Genomic DNA, 15,831 nt, shown 5'->3' on the forward strand with positions numbered 1-15,831 from the left:
TTTTCCTAGTTAGATGTGCAAATGTACTAAAGAGAAATCTAGGATTATTTTTGTCATTTTCTATTAGGGTCGAGAGATGTTCGAGCGGTAGTAAGCACCTTCTTATACTTGAGGAAACTCTCCTTCCATGCAAGCTGGAAGACTAAAGTTAAATGTGATGCCATTTTTCAAGTGTTCTGTTTTAAATTGCGAATATAATAATTATGTACTATATATATTTTTGTCCCTAATATTGTTATTCTTAAGTGGAGCAACATCATTGAGTGTGCAGCTAAATACTAATTCTAAGCATTCTGTCATGAGGGTGTTCCAGTCACAAATAAGTCTGGGAGGTTCGCAATAAATCAAGACGCAGTAGCTGACGTCAATGTGCATCTGTTGTAGCGAGGTGAGGTTGCTATATTGTGGGTCATATGCAGTTCAAATTAAATGAGGGAATGCTGACTGTGGTAGTATAACTATGTTCTCTATGTCTACAATGTATGTCACTACTAGAACAAGTATGTCCACCAGAGTATGTCGGTTTTCTTATACATTGAGTGAAACCTATTGATTCTAATATAGAACTAAAGGCTGATCTCAGACGGTCTTGGGCACTATCAAAGTGAATATTGAAATCACCAACAATAATGGCTCTTTCTACTTGAGTAACTAGATTAGAGAGGAAATCTGCAAACTCATAGGTTCCCTAATATTCTTCAAAGTTGTTTAGAACAATTTTCCAACAGCAAAAGGCTAACGCTGACAAAATATCAAGAAATACAAATATATTACATTTTTAATTAATTTATTGTCATTGCCAGTATTCATCGACATTTATAATGATTGAACACAGGGAAGAGAATCCAATTGCAAGAGGTTTTAATCGCGAAATCAAACAAATCTGTGGGGGTCAGGCAGGTATTCGCGGTCAGGTCGTTCCAAGGTCGGTAACATGGGGGCAGAGTCCAGGGGCGTTGCACAGGGGTCAGGCGGGAGATGAGGTCTTTGTTTTTTATTTTGTTTGGGTTTTTTTTGTTTGTTTTTTTGTTTTTTTATATAAACAAAAAAAACCCCCGCAGAAGTCGGGAAACCAGGAAGACAAACAAGATACCAGGACACTCGGTATGCATCACAGAGTAACAATACTTCGCAACATGAATGCAGGGGAGGGAAGCTTATAAAGGGGGCAGTAATGATGAGAATGAGGATCAGGTGTGTGCTAGAGCTCCGGTGAATCAGTTCGGGGGTGCGAGTAGGCGTTGCACTGTGTGGTTCCTGGGGGTTCGTAACGACGTTATAGCAATATGTACTTCAATTTGTGACAGATATGTCGCGTCTGTAAAGACCCAGTTGTCACGAAATGCGCCCCTTCCCACTGTTCACGTGGTACGGCCCGCCGCGTGCAGTGGGAGTTCACTGTCCTATTTGTAACCACGCCTTCATTGTTAGTGTAAAGGTGAGCGGTAAGGAGGCGGACGCACGTGCGGAGAAGAGCGAGATTTATTCAGGGCAAATCCAGAATCAGAGTCGGTATAACGGTCCATGGTCATATTACCAACACGGAGAGTACGGGGATACATGATTAACAAACAAAAACACACGACGGCAAACGGGAAGCAGGCTAAAACAAAAGAAACGTACAAAGGCACGGAGTAGAAACTTAACAAACACAATTATTCAAATATAAATACACGCACGGAGTCACTGAACAGCCAAAACTAAGAGAACAAGGCAGGGTTTAAATACAATCAGCTAATCGAGGGACAGGTGTTGAAAATCAAACGAGGGGTGGAGAAAACGAAACTATGGAACCGAACTGAAAAAAAAAATTAAAAATACAGGGAAAACATGGAACACGGAAACTGGGAAGGACTGATTCATTACAGTTAGCAGTTTAAATACAGAAAAACATAACGACAATAAACCATGTGCAGGTGTTTGCTGTGGGAGTGTGCCTCTTTGTTGGTCTATGTTCCTCATGTTGCATGTTAGTTTGTAAGCTGTGTAGGACGTTGCCTGTTTCATGTGATTGCCAATGTGTTAGTTATTTGTGTGTCTAATAAACGTCTGTCTTCGTCGATGGAGTCTGTGTGTCCTGCTCCTTGCCCTGTGGCACTCGGGCCATAACACCAGGATATGTATAAAGAGTTAGGGAAACACCTATGTTAAGTGTAGGGAGACTACTGATTGTGTCATATCTAGAGTATGCTAGAGAGGTATAAATTCAACTACCCAGATACAAAAGGCAAATAAGCAGGTTTGGCGTTTACTGAGAAGTTGACGAGCAGCAACAGGGTCATATTAGCTGGATTATGCACTGGTATCATTACAGCATTACAGCAATGTAGATATGATTGCTTATATTTACAATATTTAGCATGCCCCTGTCCAGAACAACTTAAAGTACTTTCTTGTCTTCAGTAAAGAAATTTAGGCCAGATTCAGGTAGTAGTAGTAGTAGTAGTAGTAGTAGTAGTAGTAACAAAAGTAGTAACACACATGCATGTATTTGTCTTGTTAATTGCAAGCAGGAGAATAGTCTCCACAAATTGTTAGGTATTTTTGAGAGCACACTGCACTTAACACAAGGTGTATGTGGTAACAGTAGTTCAAACAAATTTCCGCAGTCTTAACTAAAATGGAGAATCAGACGTTGGCACAGGCAGGAGGGCACTGTGATACCATCAACAAACTTGAGCAATTATATGAAAGTGGAGGGGCAATAGAATCAACATCCCAGTTTAACTGTGTCCATAAACCTTTGGCTCTGCAACTTTATTCAAGAGACTGGGTACTTTATTAAAACGCTCAGCTCTTTGCTGTAGTTTTCTCAGTTGTGCGAACTGATAAAATGCCTTCTTCTAGTGATTAAAGCAGACATAGGCCGAATGGATTATAATAAATAGAATAATTCTGTCCAATATTAGACAGAGGTCAAAAACACAAACAATAAAAACACACTTAATCACACTTATTACGCCTTAATTCATTTTTGGAAGCACACACAACCAGATAGACTTCCTTGTGATGTACTGAATGTCGACAAAGAACTATAGCTACCTAAATGAATAGTTTAATATTAGGTCGTATATTATATTAAAACCGTATAAAATCGTGTTATAAACATCGGGCTCTATAAAGTAGGCCTGTATGTACCCCGGATAGCGCAGCCCCCTGATTACTCGAAAAATCATTTATTGTTATATTATAACATTACAGGCGGCCCTGCTAACGTCTGTAGCCAATAAGCTTCTTTCCTCGAGGAAAAGGTCAATTTATCTTCCAATAAGAGGAGTTTTTAAATTACAGGGTGAAAATAATAGGACGAGACCGTTTCTGCGTCCTTACGTACTCAAATCCCACCTCTGACAGTGCTTTTGTTTCGAAAGGGGCCGGGGAAAATGTGCCCCATGTCGAACAATCCGTCGTCTCTTTGTGTCACGATTCGATAGTTACAGTCGGCAAGTACTTCATTCGTGTTGGTGATATTGTTTTCATCCGTCGATAAAATGTTCTTTAGTCTTAGCCAGGAAGCCCGCAGTAGCCTACTCTTTCACTCGAGTAGGCTATGTAAATCCGGAGCGCTGCGGTCGCCTGCAGCGCGAGGATTGTATTTGCGTTGTTAACTTGCCACTTTTGCCTTACGGCTGCAGATCGGACGGGACGGACTCGCCTACACGCGAGCCAGTTACAGACAACGACACCGTCTTCCCTTTTTAGTTTTCATTTCACATTTACGCTTGAAAGGCCTCCGAGAGTTGTTTGATGTTGAAATGTCACAAAGCCCTTCGACTTGATTTAATATATTGTTTCAACAAGAGGAAGCGGATAGGCTAAGTGATGTTTTGGTACGTGGCCTGCTTTCGACCTCTCGCACTGAAACTTAACAACTGAAATATGGGACAAAGCAAAGGACTATTGGAATAGGCTGTCTTTCCAAACGGCTTTCCTAATGTTCTGGGTCGTCTGTTTTTTTTTTATTTGATTCGACATTGATTTATTGTACCGCATCTCCTGACTTCAATGGAAGTATGTTACCAGCTGCCGGTGCTGCCGCTGGACCGGCCGGTACCGAAACACGTCCTCGGCCGGCGCGGTGCAATCTGCCTCACCTCCAGCCAAGTCCTGTTTGGTGGACCGGCCCCTCGCCAGCTCTCAAAGGTACGTCAACTCATCCGGGACCCCGTGTCAGTTGGAGTGAGGAGCAGCAACCCGTAGAAGTTTAAAGACACAGCGCGGGCTCAACGGGCCTATACGCGCATGTCTGCAGCATTGAACTTCCTTTGGAGTAGCTTTCTTAGGTTCGGCTGGTAAACATGGTTTAACACATTTTGATAATCTCTTCCACACTTGCACGTGGCATTATAGAACCCAGAAGAGACTTATATCCCTGGGAAAATAACGTGTGTCCGAGTGGAGTTATGCGCCTATTACTATTTAATTGGCCAAATTACTGTATATTGTTAAAAACGTGTTGCATCTGTACTGTGGGTTCGTGGCAGCAGCGGGGTAAGCCTTTCCCTGAATACTGTACTGTATAGTATTTCCTCATTTTAAAGCAAGAAGGCCTTTATTATTAGCTGATGAGATGATTCAGGTGTGTTTCAAAGCAGTGGAAACACTACATTATGCAATGTTGTGACACCTTAAACTGACAGTAAATCTGACACCCAGAATTCTGAGGTGTTATCAGTGTTAAAGTACTGAATTGTGATTTATAGCAAAATAATATTCTTGTAGTATTCAGTACTATATGAAACTGTTCTAAGGTCAGTCTAAAAACTTTGTATAGAGACAGAACACTGCACCATCATCTAGGAGTTGTGTACATGCATAGATGTGAATGCTCGTACACAAACATGGATTGATGGCAGAACGTTGACAGGGAAAAGCAGGAAGTCGAGGCCGTTATTTTCCAAAATGTCAGGAGAGCATGCACTTAACAAACTCCTCACCTTTATTCTGAGAGAGCTGGATGAACTCTCAGCACGTATTGTAAGGAAGGAATTTGCAGGAAGTTCACAAACCTACTTATAATCATGCCCCTGTATGTACACACGCAAACACACACAAATGCTTATTACATTCTATAAGGACTTTAGATAACATTCAAATTAAATGTAAATCTAAAAATCCAACCTCTCTGCAGGAAGTGCAGAGAGCGGAGTGGAACTATCTCTGACTGATACGCACATTCCCTAACACACACTCACACACACATACATGAATGTGTTCTTCTCACTTACTACAAAATGCACTTTTTTTGTGCAAGGGAAATTTGTTACAGTTTGTTACACATTTCTTTTGTTTGGAGAAATTTAGCTACATTACGTACCATACCTTTAGTTGTCCACAGAGAGCTCAGGGAGTCATGATGTGATTCAATAACTTTATAAACTGTCTTTAGTAATACTGTAGGATAAATCATGGGAGAGCTGTGCCCCAAACAGAGATAACACTATAATTTTACTCCATGCAAGCTGAATTTTACAAAAAATCTTTCTTTCAGGCAGCCAGCTGAGTGAATGTAGAGAGAGATGTAGAAAGAGAGAGAATTTGTTGAGGCTGCTCTGTATTAGCAGCTTAATCTATATGAATGTGTCGATTAAAAGGGTGCTGTATAATAGAAATGCTGAGTGAGACTGTGGGTCAGGGTGATTTGGCTAGATTTGAATGATTGCATACTGTTGGTTTTATCATTTGCATCATATTTGACAGTAAAAGATTAAAACAAAAAAGTTTAACTGACAGGCACACAGGCATTATTTTAAAGTATTTGGTGCCTACTTCCCCGAATCTGTTATGGTTTTGTGTGCATGTTTGTGTGTGAATAAAAGTGACATAATTTAATTATCCTTTTTAATATTTTAAATAATACTTGTCTAGTATTGTTGTACATGCTGTTGAAATTTGTTTAGCAAGATTGTGCTATTTGTGTTGACCAGTGGGGCATTCCACTCAGTGAGGCATTTTCATAAAGTAGCTTTCCTCTGTAACCAAAATTATTTGGGCCTCAATTTAGGATTGTCCCATAGGAATGTCTCTCACTTCTTCTGTTGCACTATCTTGACTTTGGACTTTGTTACCTGGCAAAGAGGGGAATTTAGCTTTGTGTAGTAGTAGTAGTAGTAGTAGTAGTAGTAATAATAATAATAATAATAACATTAAACAAAAATAATAATATAAACAACAACTACAACTTGGCCTTTTTAAAAATAAAATCTCAAAGTGTATTTTATATAAAAGATCATTCAAAGCTAATTGTTACTGAACTCAAGAGTCATCTATAAATTGTAGCTAATTGTGATCGACATCCAAATCTGAGAGCTAATCTTTCTGAGCAACTCAGCGATGTTAAATACATGTATTTGAAGTTTAAAGAGATTTTTGAAGTGATTAATCCCACCCAAACACATCTTTAATATTATCTGTAAGCTATATTTCCATCTTTATCACTGCTGTTTTCTACCTACTATTGTAGAGAGACAATGAATAAATAAATTAGCCACTCTTCCCGGACATCCATGTTAATGTTTCATGTGAGCATGATTGTGCATGTATAACGGGTGCTTTGTGTGTGTCTATTATTCAAGCATTCACAAAACACTTAAAATGCACTCTAACTCATTACTGCTACTGTTTGTGTTACTTGTGCAGTTTTCACAGTTTTGATCTTCTGAAGTAAACAAAAGCAGAAATGTTTTTGGATCCTAAGACTTATCAATCTGTTTTAAGTTATCAGATGGTTACAAAAAAGCATTTGAAGGCAGTCTAAGGCTGGGCTGTTAGGTCTCTTTCTTGAATTAGTTTCTTCAATTGTAAATCAAACAAATGTCAGCATGTGGGCTGATTTCAGGACATTTAGACAATGATATGGTAAATACATCTGCTTGCCTGAAACCTTGGCAAGGGTTGTATAAATATTAGCAATAGAGATGTGTACTGCAGTGTTGCAGTTTACATATTGCTTTGTTTGTGTGTTTATGATAGAGACGAGGAGCGATCTCGTATGACAGCTCAGACCAAACGGCCCTCTTCATTCGCATGCTAGGTATGTCAGCATCTCACTGTAAACACACTTTAAAAAAAAAACAACACACTCCTACAGTAAAAACTGGTGTTTTTTTGGGTTTTTTTAAGGTTCAGGTGGTAGGTGGTGTTGGGTGTTTTATCCAGAACTCAAACGGGGGGGAAAAAAGAGGACTGAAAAGGGACTTTATTAAATATAATTTATTTATAATTTATAATGTCCTTTATTTATTTATAGTTTATAATATCCTTTATTATAATATTCTTTGAAAACAATTATGTAATTACAAGAAGAAATATTTAGGTAGAGGGAAAGGATCCATCATGCATAGATTACAGAAGGCAGTTATTACAGTATGTGAGATGTGAAAATATTGTGAGATCTGAGAATAATGTTATCTTATTTTTAAGGAACTTGTCGCAATTCTCCTGCCTTTGCATAAATTAGGCTGCCTTGGTCTGAATAAGGCCCGCATTGGTTGCAGCATGCCACAGTGTTGTATATCTAGCAAGTGGGAAATCAGTAACAGTAGAAGAGAAGTTTTATTAATTTTTGTGTTACCTATACACATTTTCTGCAGTGGCAAGCTGAAAATTGCACAAACTGATATAATGAGCAGCTAGTAAACACATGTTTTCACTATAAAGTAAGGTAACGTGATTTGTCTACATAATGCAATCTCACTCACCTTTCAGTGACAGTAGGTCACTGCAGAGGTCAATTACAAGCTTTAACATGCACGAGTTGGAATGTCACGCCAGTGCATGATACCACTGCTGTGGCAGGCAACCTACTGTGGAAAGTTTCACCCTCTATCTGTCTGCAAATCCACAGATACTTCATTAAAAAAAACAACCCTAATTTGATATGAATTCTAGCCTGAAGTATTACATAATTGCTTGTAGCGCAACATATTGTAAAGAAAAGCAGATCAAGAAAATAACAACTAACATTGTTAGGTTTATGTAGAATGAGACTTGAGTGTAGAGTTCATTTTATACTAGTGCCAGGTATTATACTAGTTTTTAAAATCTGTCTGATTTTTCACATATTTGCAGTGTTTAACTGAAAAAATTGTTGTTCATGTATTTCCTTCTGTGGGCTTGATCAGTTTGCTTAACATGGTTCTCTAAAAGTACTATGTTCAAAGTGTTTCAATTAGAAATTACTTTTAAAAGCTTAGTATTTGTCTTGCAAATAAAAATAAAAATCTAATAAAAATAATATTGGTTTCAGCCAGTACTGAAGGTACTGAAAATGTAGTATTGCAACATCTTTAGTCATAAACTACAGAACAATTTGGAATGGAAATTAAGATAATTTTGAAAACTGTCATTATTTGCAGATATTGTTATCTAATATTACTATGTGTATCAGTGCCGCATAGTAATATTAGATAATAATTACAACGAAATAACCAAGGGCTTACATTTATTTCAGTTAGCCAAATCCTAGCTTCATCATTTTTCAACACTTACTGCTTTAAAGCCCTTTCTAAAAACTGAGTAATATCGTGCAGATTAATGCAGTATGGTCTTGCATCACAAAAATCTCAGATCACAACTCCATCTGGTTTCTCTAATATGTGCAAGTCTTCAGCAATGAAACTAATGCATGCAGTCATATGAGCAATAACAATCAATAACAATCAATAACAAAAGTTACTACAGCCCTCACTAGGCCACGTTTGGGACTATACATGTGGGTCTTTAGCAGTCAGGAAAGCAGGGTAGAATAATTGCTTATTGAAATAGCCATTTACTGCTGGATTATTCACTTAACAGAACAAAATCTATCAGTTATAAATTATGTTCAGTGCAATGATCAGTTGATTTCTGTGTGGAAAGTCTATGATGGAGCAGCTACAGACGAATTAATAATTTTTTTTACTAATACATGGAATTCACTTTTTGATAATATATGGGAAACATTAAATAGAGGAATATTTAACTAAATAAAGATTTAAGTATTTGAAGAGGAATTTAGGATGTTATAACCTTAGTTCACTTGCACCAGCACTGTTTCAGAAGAGCTTCAGAACTTAAGTCTAATGAATTATGTATTGCATATGGTCATATAAAGTGAACATCAGTTGTTTACATGTACAGCATTGTCTTAGGCAAAGTGACAGTGAGTTTAAATACCACAGCAGTCAGTGATTAATCTAGATCTTGTCTGGTGCACGCGCGCACGCACACACACACAAAGGATGTGTGCATATACGGACACACCCACCCTCACCCCCAGAATGTTTCTACAGTAAACATTAAAAATTTCCAGTATTTACCTATTTATTAATATTTATTGCTCTTAGAACACCCAACCACTTGTAAAAATGTAAATATATTATATATATTTAACGATATTTAGATTGTAAACCCTTTTTTTTGTTTTGCACTGCCTTGTGGTCTCTGTAAAAGAAGCAAGGTAAAATGTTATTGTACCCGAGTTCAGTGACGATAAAGATTAAATTCTATATGCAGAAAGATTACCAGAAAGCATTAGGTCTCTTGATGGTCCCTGAAAAATGCTTGTTCTAACCTTTAGCTTTTTTATTCTTAAAGTTACTTAGGGTAGATCACTTCACCAGAAGAGAACACTTATCGATAATTTGGAATGAAACCTGATACATCCAGGTAACCTTTGAGGAAACATATTAATTGTTATTTCAAGTTATAAATTGGGTTTGGGTGTGTTACATTGCAGATGTTCGACTGAGATCTCAAACAGGTTATACGCTCGAGCGACAGGTGAGTGCAGAGAAGAGCGAGAAGAAAGTCAGACATGAAAGTACACAGAGACGACAACACGCACACTTCTGCACAGACTTCAGGCCTCTTTTGTGTGAGTATATGCACGAATGAACATAGATGATCACCTATACTCATATCGACTGTACCGTGATAAACAGAGAAGGAAGTCAAAAAAGAGTCATATTTGTTGATGGTGACCAGATTATATTTATATAGTTCTGTTTTGTAAAGCATCTGTTGAAATTCATTGAGGTTTGCTTTACTTTTTGTTTGGGATTTTTTTTTGTTGTTGTTTCAGACTTGTAGCATTCAGACCTGTAGTATCCTATGAACCTAGTGATACAGAGGATATGCCATATGTCTGCATTTTTATGGGGCTGAAGATTTTTACCTTAAGAACACTTATTTTAGAATAGAAAATGGTTTTCATTCTCATTTTAGTTAACACTGGGAAAATGGAGAGAAAACCAGGCTATACAGTGTCCTTTAAATGATGTTTGGCTTCAGACAAAGAAACTGTGTGATTTGTTAACGTGTGTGTGCATTTGTACATCTGTACATAAGCCTATTGTGCATGCATGTGGGTGTATGTGTTTATATGATGAATACCTGTATGTGTATCAGCATATAGGTTTGTATGTACATGTGTTTGTAAGGATTTAGTGGAATGTTGAGATAGAATGCTGTTTTTTAAAAGCTCATCAGTCTTCTAGAGCACAGGGATCTATAACAGTCATAACTGGTCTGAACATGCTTAACTGAAAATAATTTATAATACTGTCCCTAAACACACAAGAGAACACATTTGAGTAAATCTTGATCTGCTAGTACAAGTATATGGATGAAGTCATGAATGTAACTAATAACTGTAGAGTCAGTGTTAAAGGTAAGAAAAAGGCCACATTTAAAAGACAATAATCGTCTATTAATAATCATCTAATAGACTAATAATAGTTAATAGTCTTTTTTAATTGTTAGGCAAAAGTTATCAAATTATTAATTTAAAAGAGCACACTGAAAAAGATTATTTCTCACTCTTTGTAAACAAATGTTTTGATGTTGTTTGCATGTTTGTAAACAGGGTGTTTTGGTGTTGTTTGTGCAGCGCGGAGGGGCACTGTGAGATCAGAAGCAGCTCAACTGGGCAGAAGTGTTCGGAGCTTCCAGAGCAACTTGCACTCACCACATTACAGCAAACATCACACCCAGGCCACACATCACATGCTAGACCAGAAGTACATTGGCCAAGCTAAGGTGTGAGAAAGAAGGATAAATTGAGTTTAAGATAAGGAATATAGAGAATGGAGCAAAAGGTTAGAACAGAGAGAGAACTCTGTTGTTCTGTGTAATTTCTAATGGAGCAGATTTAGACAGGGTTTGGGTCAGTTTTACGATTTTAAAAACAGTTTGGTGTATGTTTGGTGTATTTTATGGTGAAATCTTGTTCCTGATTTTTTTTTTTATTGTTTTTAATGGTGTAGTCTTCAATAATGGAATCTTCTTTTGGTTGTAGTGTATGCTGCAGAAGGTCGGAAGCTGGAACTTTGATATTTTCCTGTTTGAACGGCTTTCAAATGGTGAGACACCTGCTTGTGAGTGGCTGTAACTCTTCATTATATACTGTATGTTTAAACAAAGAACTTGATTCTGCTTATTTATTTTGTGTGTGTGTGTATCGTTTGAGATGTGGAGGAATGGGAAAGCACTTTTTTTCTTGACATTTTTGTTCAGTAAAATCAATGAGTTCTTGTATTATTGTCTTATAAAAATTTATATTGTATTAATATTGTTTTGCTGTGTGTTGTGACGATATTGTGTGATTTGAAGTCCAAAGAATTACAGCCCTAATTCATCAAGATGATTACCTCCTAACACAGGAAATAGTTTGGTGGACTTGACATTTCATCTCTTCAGTGAATACGGTCTGATTAAACTCTTCCGTCTGGACCTTCTCAAACTACGACGTTTCTTAGGCAATAACCCCCCTCCCACACACACACTGCTAAATACAGTGGGTAATACATACTTCAAATGAGATTAGCATGCATGGTGTTATTTGATGTTATCTTGTGTTATCATAGTGATAGTTCAAGAAGCCTACCATAGTGAAAACCCATATCACAATGCTCTCCACGCTGCTGATGTCACACAGGCCATGTACTGCTACCTACAGGAGCCACAGGTGTGTATGTGTGTGTGTTTTCAGGTATGAAATTCAGTAAGTGGAAAGGAGGGTTATTACATAGGAAGGGATAGAGTATTACTGGGGTTAAGTTGAGGGAAAGGAAAGAGAGAGTGAGGACATAAAGGCTATAAAATAACTTTGTACTTTTAACAATGTGAGTGTTTGGAAGCAAAAATGGTGTGCATCTACTGCACTCATAAGAAACTGGGTATGCAAATGTCTGTGTTTCTCTAGCTCTCTGAGTCTCTGACATCCTGTGATATCCTGTTGGGTTTGCTGGCAGCTGCAACTCATGATTTGGATCACCCAGGTGTCAATCAAACTTTCCTTATCAATACCAACCATTACCTGGCCTCACTTTACCAAGTAAGAGTACCGATCAGTTAGCAGAATGTATGGTGTGTTCATAGAGATTGATTGATAATTGATATTAAATACCAGAATTAAAATCTTGATTCTGCATGCATATTATTGTAGTGGTAGAGACATTTTCAGAGTACTGATGCTTTTGATATTTTGCCATTTGTAAAATGTGTCTGTTGTAGAACACATCTGTACTGGAGAATCACCACTGGAAATCTGCTGTCAGCCTGCTTAGAGAATCAGGTCTTCTGTCCCATTTCCCATCTGAAGACAGGTACACATGCACACACTCACTGGCCTAACTCTGTAATATTTATTTTGCACAAGAAAACTTGAAACTCTAAAATCTATAGTTCCAAAGTCCTAGAATATTCTAAATTGTACTTGCCAAAGTGTATATTGCTGATGTCCTTATGTAAACTATATTATACCATCTAACTAAATCTCTCCATTGAGCAACTGTGGACAGTGTTCCATAATGTAAATAAGAGTGTGCAGAATAAAGCTTCACTATGCGATCATTATCTTCACAGTGGGACTAGCCCTCAGTTTGTTCTTCTTCTTTCCTCTGTTTGTTTTGTGTAGTTTAGTTCTGAGGGTTAAAATATTTTTTAATAGAAAAGGTGTCTGTGTTTTTGTGTGTCTGTGTGTGTAGGCAGTGCTTGGAGACAAGGTTGGGTTCTCTGATACTGGCAACTGATATCAGCAGACAGAACGAATATCTTAGTGAGTTCAGAACTCGCCTGGACCGAGCAGAGCTGCACATGAACAACAGCCAGGACAGACACTTCATACTTCAGGTGTATTACTCACTACAACAGCAGTTACAACGCAAACAAAGATGAAAGCATGACAGGCAAAAAACACAATTAATAGAAATGCAACTCTGAAATATATGCATATTAAGAAAACATCTTATAACACTTAACACCAGTTGTAACAACAATACTGTGGATTCACTGAACATAGGAAAAAATTGGACATGTTTCTGAACATTCCTGATTAACACTGAACATTATGTAGACACACATAATGTTAAAAATTCTACAATAATGCTAAATCTCTCCCCCTTTCACTTTTTAAGATGGCACTGAAATGTGCCGATATCTGTAACCCATGCAGACCCTGGCACCTCTGCAAACTCTGGAGCCACAAAGTTACTGAGGAGTTCTTTAATCAAGGTACACAACCCAGCTTGTGGGTTTGAAATAAAATTCACCTAATTTCTGCTATGACATCAATCTGTGTACAGGGATAATTGGACTGTGTGGATGTGTTTGTGTTTAGGTGATATTGAAAGAAGGCTGAATTTGGACGTGAGCATTTTGTGTGACAGAAACTCCAACAGTGTGGCAAAAATACAAATCGGTAACAATCATGGACGTATAAATACACAAAAACACTCGCGAATGTGCAGGAACTCACTCACACAAACTTGTGCATACAACCAATGCATATAACCATTCTCTTTCTTGCCTCCGTCCTTCTTTCTCTGTAGGGTTCATATCTTTTGTGGTGGAGCCGTTGTTTGTGGAATGGGCTCGATTCTCAGACACACCTCTTTCCCATGTTATGCTGGGTCACATGACTTCTAATAAGTTCAACTGGACTCACCTACCACAGAAGGATCTGAGAGGAACCACCCAGAGCACATTCTCTTAAGCTCTACCTCAGGGCAGCCTGGGACCATAATCTCTTTATACACACAGAGAGAAAAAATTATAAATACTGCATCAATGGCAGGGAGGTTAAGAGACTGAAGCACTGCCAGCCCCAAGGAGCATACACATGCTTCTACACACTTCCCACTTCAGTCAACCACTAATATTATTATTTTAAATATAATTTATTGTATTTAATGAGTGCTTTTTCTTCCTAAACCTAGAGCAATATGGAGATACCTCACACTGCCTGCTCTTCCAGTGCTCCTTAACATGATCTTGTTTAATTTATTTTGTGTTTGAAACAGTTGGAAGACATTAAGGGAATAGAAACCCAACACACTTGCAGACAGAGTCAGGGAGCTGGGGGATGCATGTGCTCCTCTGGACAGCTGTGCTAATGTTCTACACTCACAGTTGAACTTTGCAAGTGATTACATGTGTTGTGCAGTATTTCTTTCATCCATTTCTTTCATCCCTCTTTCACAACACACAAAAATACACTCACACTGAAGTGCACTGATGCAATTAATGCCATAAAACAAGTTTGTTTCTGTCTTTGTACTGTGAACCATGACCATCTTGGTCACGCACATCACAGCATGAACCAGCACTACTCCTGTCCCTGCTACTATGAATGAAAACATATGTATGAGTGCCCACGTGTGCGCACGCACACACCGAAATAGAGTGCGAATTTTAGTTTTTGTTTGTAAATCCAGCCTGCAATGTGAGTTTGCCTACAGAGACTGCACTCTGGGTAGGGCACACCACTGATTAGAGAGCAGCTACACACCTCACTGTTATAAAGAATTATAGCAATGTTTATAAAGACAGCAAGGCTCTGCAAGTTAATATGCCTCATACAGACAATGATTCCCAGTGGGCTCTAAAGTATATATTGTTTTTATAAAAGCTCAAAAGAGGGAAGAGTTTGAGAACTTGGCTGATTTATAAGCTATGCATAAGGCTGAGTGACCAAACATGTCATGTAGAGAGCGCAACACTCTTTTTATTTTGTTGTTTTAAATTTGATATTTGCCACATTATTGATATGCTGTTAATCCATTTTCTTGTCACTCTAAGCTTGGTTTATCCCCCACTGCACAAGACAGTTTGTATTGTTAGTCTAGCATGAGTCATTGCCTTTCATGACATTTTAATAAAGCCTGTTTAGATGTAAGGAGTATTCACTCAAGAGATACTCCAAACACATGCAGCCAGATTCTCTTATTATTTTGCATTCTCCTAGTGTGTACTAGGAGCCTGAGTCAAAAATGCTGTTTACCATTTTGTGAGAAGTCCTTTTTGAGTAGAATCTTAGCAGACTGAAGGAGAGCCATTTCTAACTTTTTGCCAAACTGGTTTTGATACATGCCCATTGCGGTAACATTTTCTTTAATAAAATGAAAATTGACAGAAAATATTTGGTCTCCTTTAATGTTTTATATTTGTCACAGTAGTTTAATATTCTCTTTTAAGATTACATAATAGTGGTGTTCATAGCCAAGGCAAACATTTTCAAGTTTAAATATTTTACTTATGTTCAGTTAAATAGTTTTATACGGTCCAGGATTAATAAGTGCCCCATGTTTGTGGCCTTCATTAAACAGGCATGCACTAAAAACTTAATTGCCTGTATTTTTGAAATAATTTTTTAAAAATTATTTAATTAATCTACCAGTTATCTCCCAAATATCTGTCACTGAGCAAGATCGTCCTACAATCCCTTAGGCTCCCGTCTCACCTGACCTAACCTTCACCACTATGTCTCTGTTTACATGTTCCCACAAACCTGTCATGTTGTACAAAACAGGGGGAGTGGAATACGTTTAAGAAATGAAACCTTTTTATAGA

General features: G+C 37.8%; 1 protein-coding gene across 3 annotated transcripts; it reads left to right on the forward strand.

Moving 5' to 3' along the window:
* Positions 1-3,338: 3,338 nt before the first annotated feature.
* LOC113587322 (high affinity 3',5'-cyclic-AMP phosphodiesterase 7A-like) lies at positions 3,339-15,401 on the forward strand. Of its 3 annotated transcripts, none has more exons than XM_027025938.3 (13): positions 3,339-3,830; positions 4,013-4,143; positions 9,719-9,856; positions 10,847-11,019; positions 11,279-11,342; positions 11,643-11,738; positions 11,847-11,947; positions 12,185-12,316; positions 12,496-12,587; positions 12,969-13,113; positions 13,398-13,494; positions 13,601-13,681; positions 13,812-15,401. In XM_027025938.3, the coding sequence occupies exons 1-13, from the start codon at positions 3,823-3,825 to the stop codon at positions 13,973-13,975; spliced, it is 1,422 nt and encodes a 473-aa protein (XP_026881739.2). In that variant the 5' UTR covers positions 3,339-3,822; the 3' UTR covers positions 13,976-15,401. The 3 variants fall into 3 exon arrangements, with proteins under 3 accessions (XP_026881739.2, XP_026881737.2, XP_026881738.2); XM_027025936.3 differs by adding an exon at positions 6,973-7,033 and having other exon boundaries at positions 3,341-4,143; XM_027025937.3 differs by adding an exon at positions 6,973-7,033 and having other exon boundaries at positions 3,343-4,143; positions 10,871-11,019.
* Positions 15,402-15,831: the final 430 nt, after the last annotated feature.

The sequence above is a fragment of the Electrophorus electricus genome, chromosome 11, assembly GCF_041902795.1.
Source record: "Electrophorus electricus isolate QZ-2024a chromosome 11, ASM4190279v1, whole genome shotgun sequence".
Lineage (NCBI taxonomy): Eukaryota > Metazoa > Chordata > Actinopteri > Gymnotiformes > Gymnotidae > Electrophorus > Electrophorus electricus.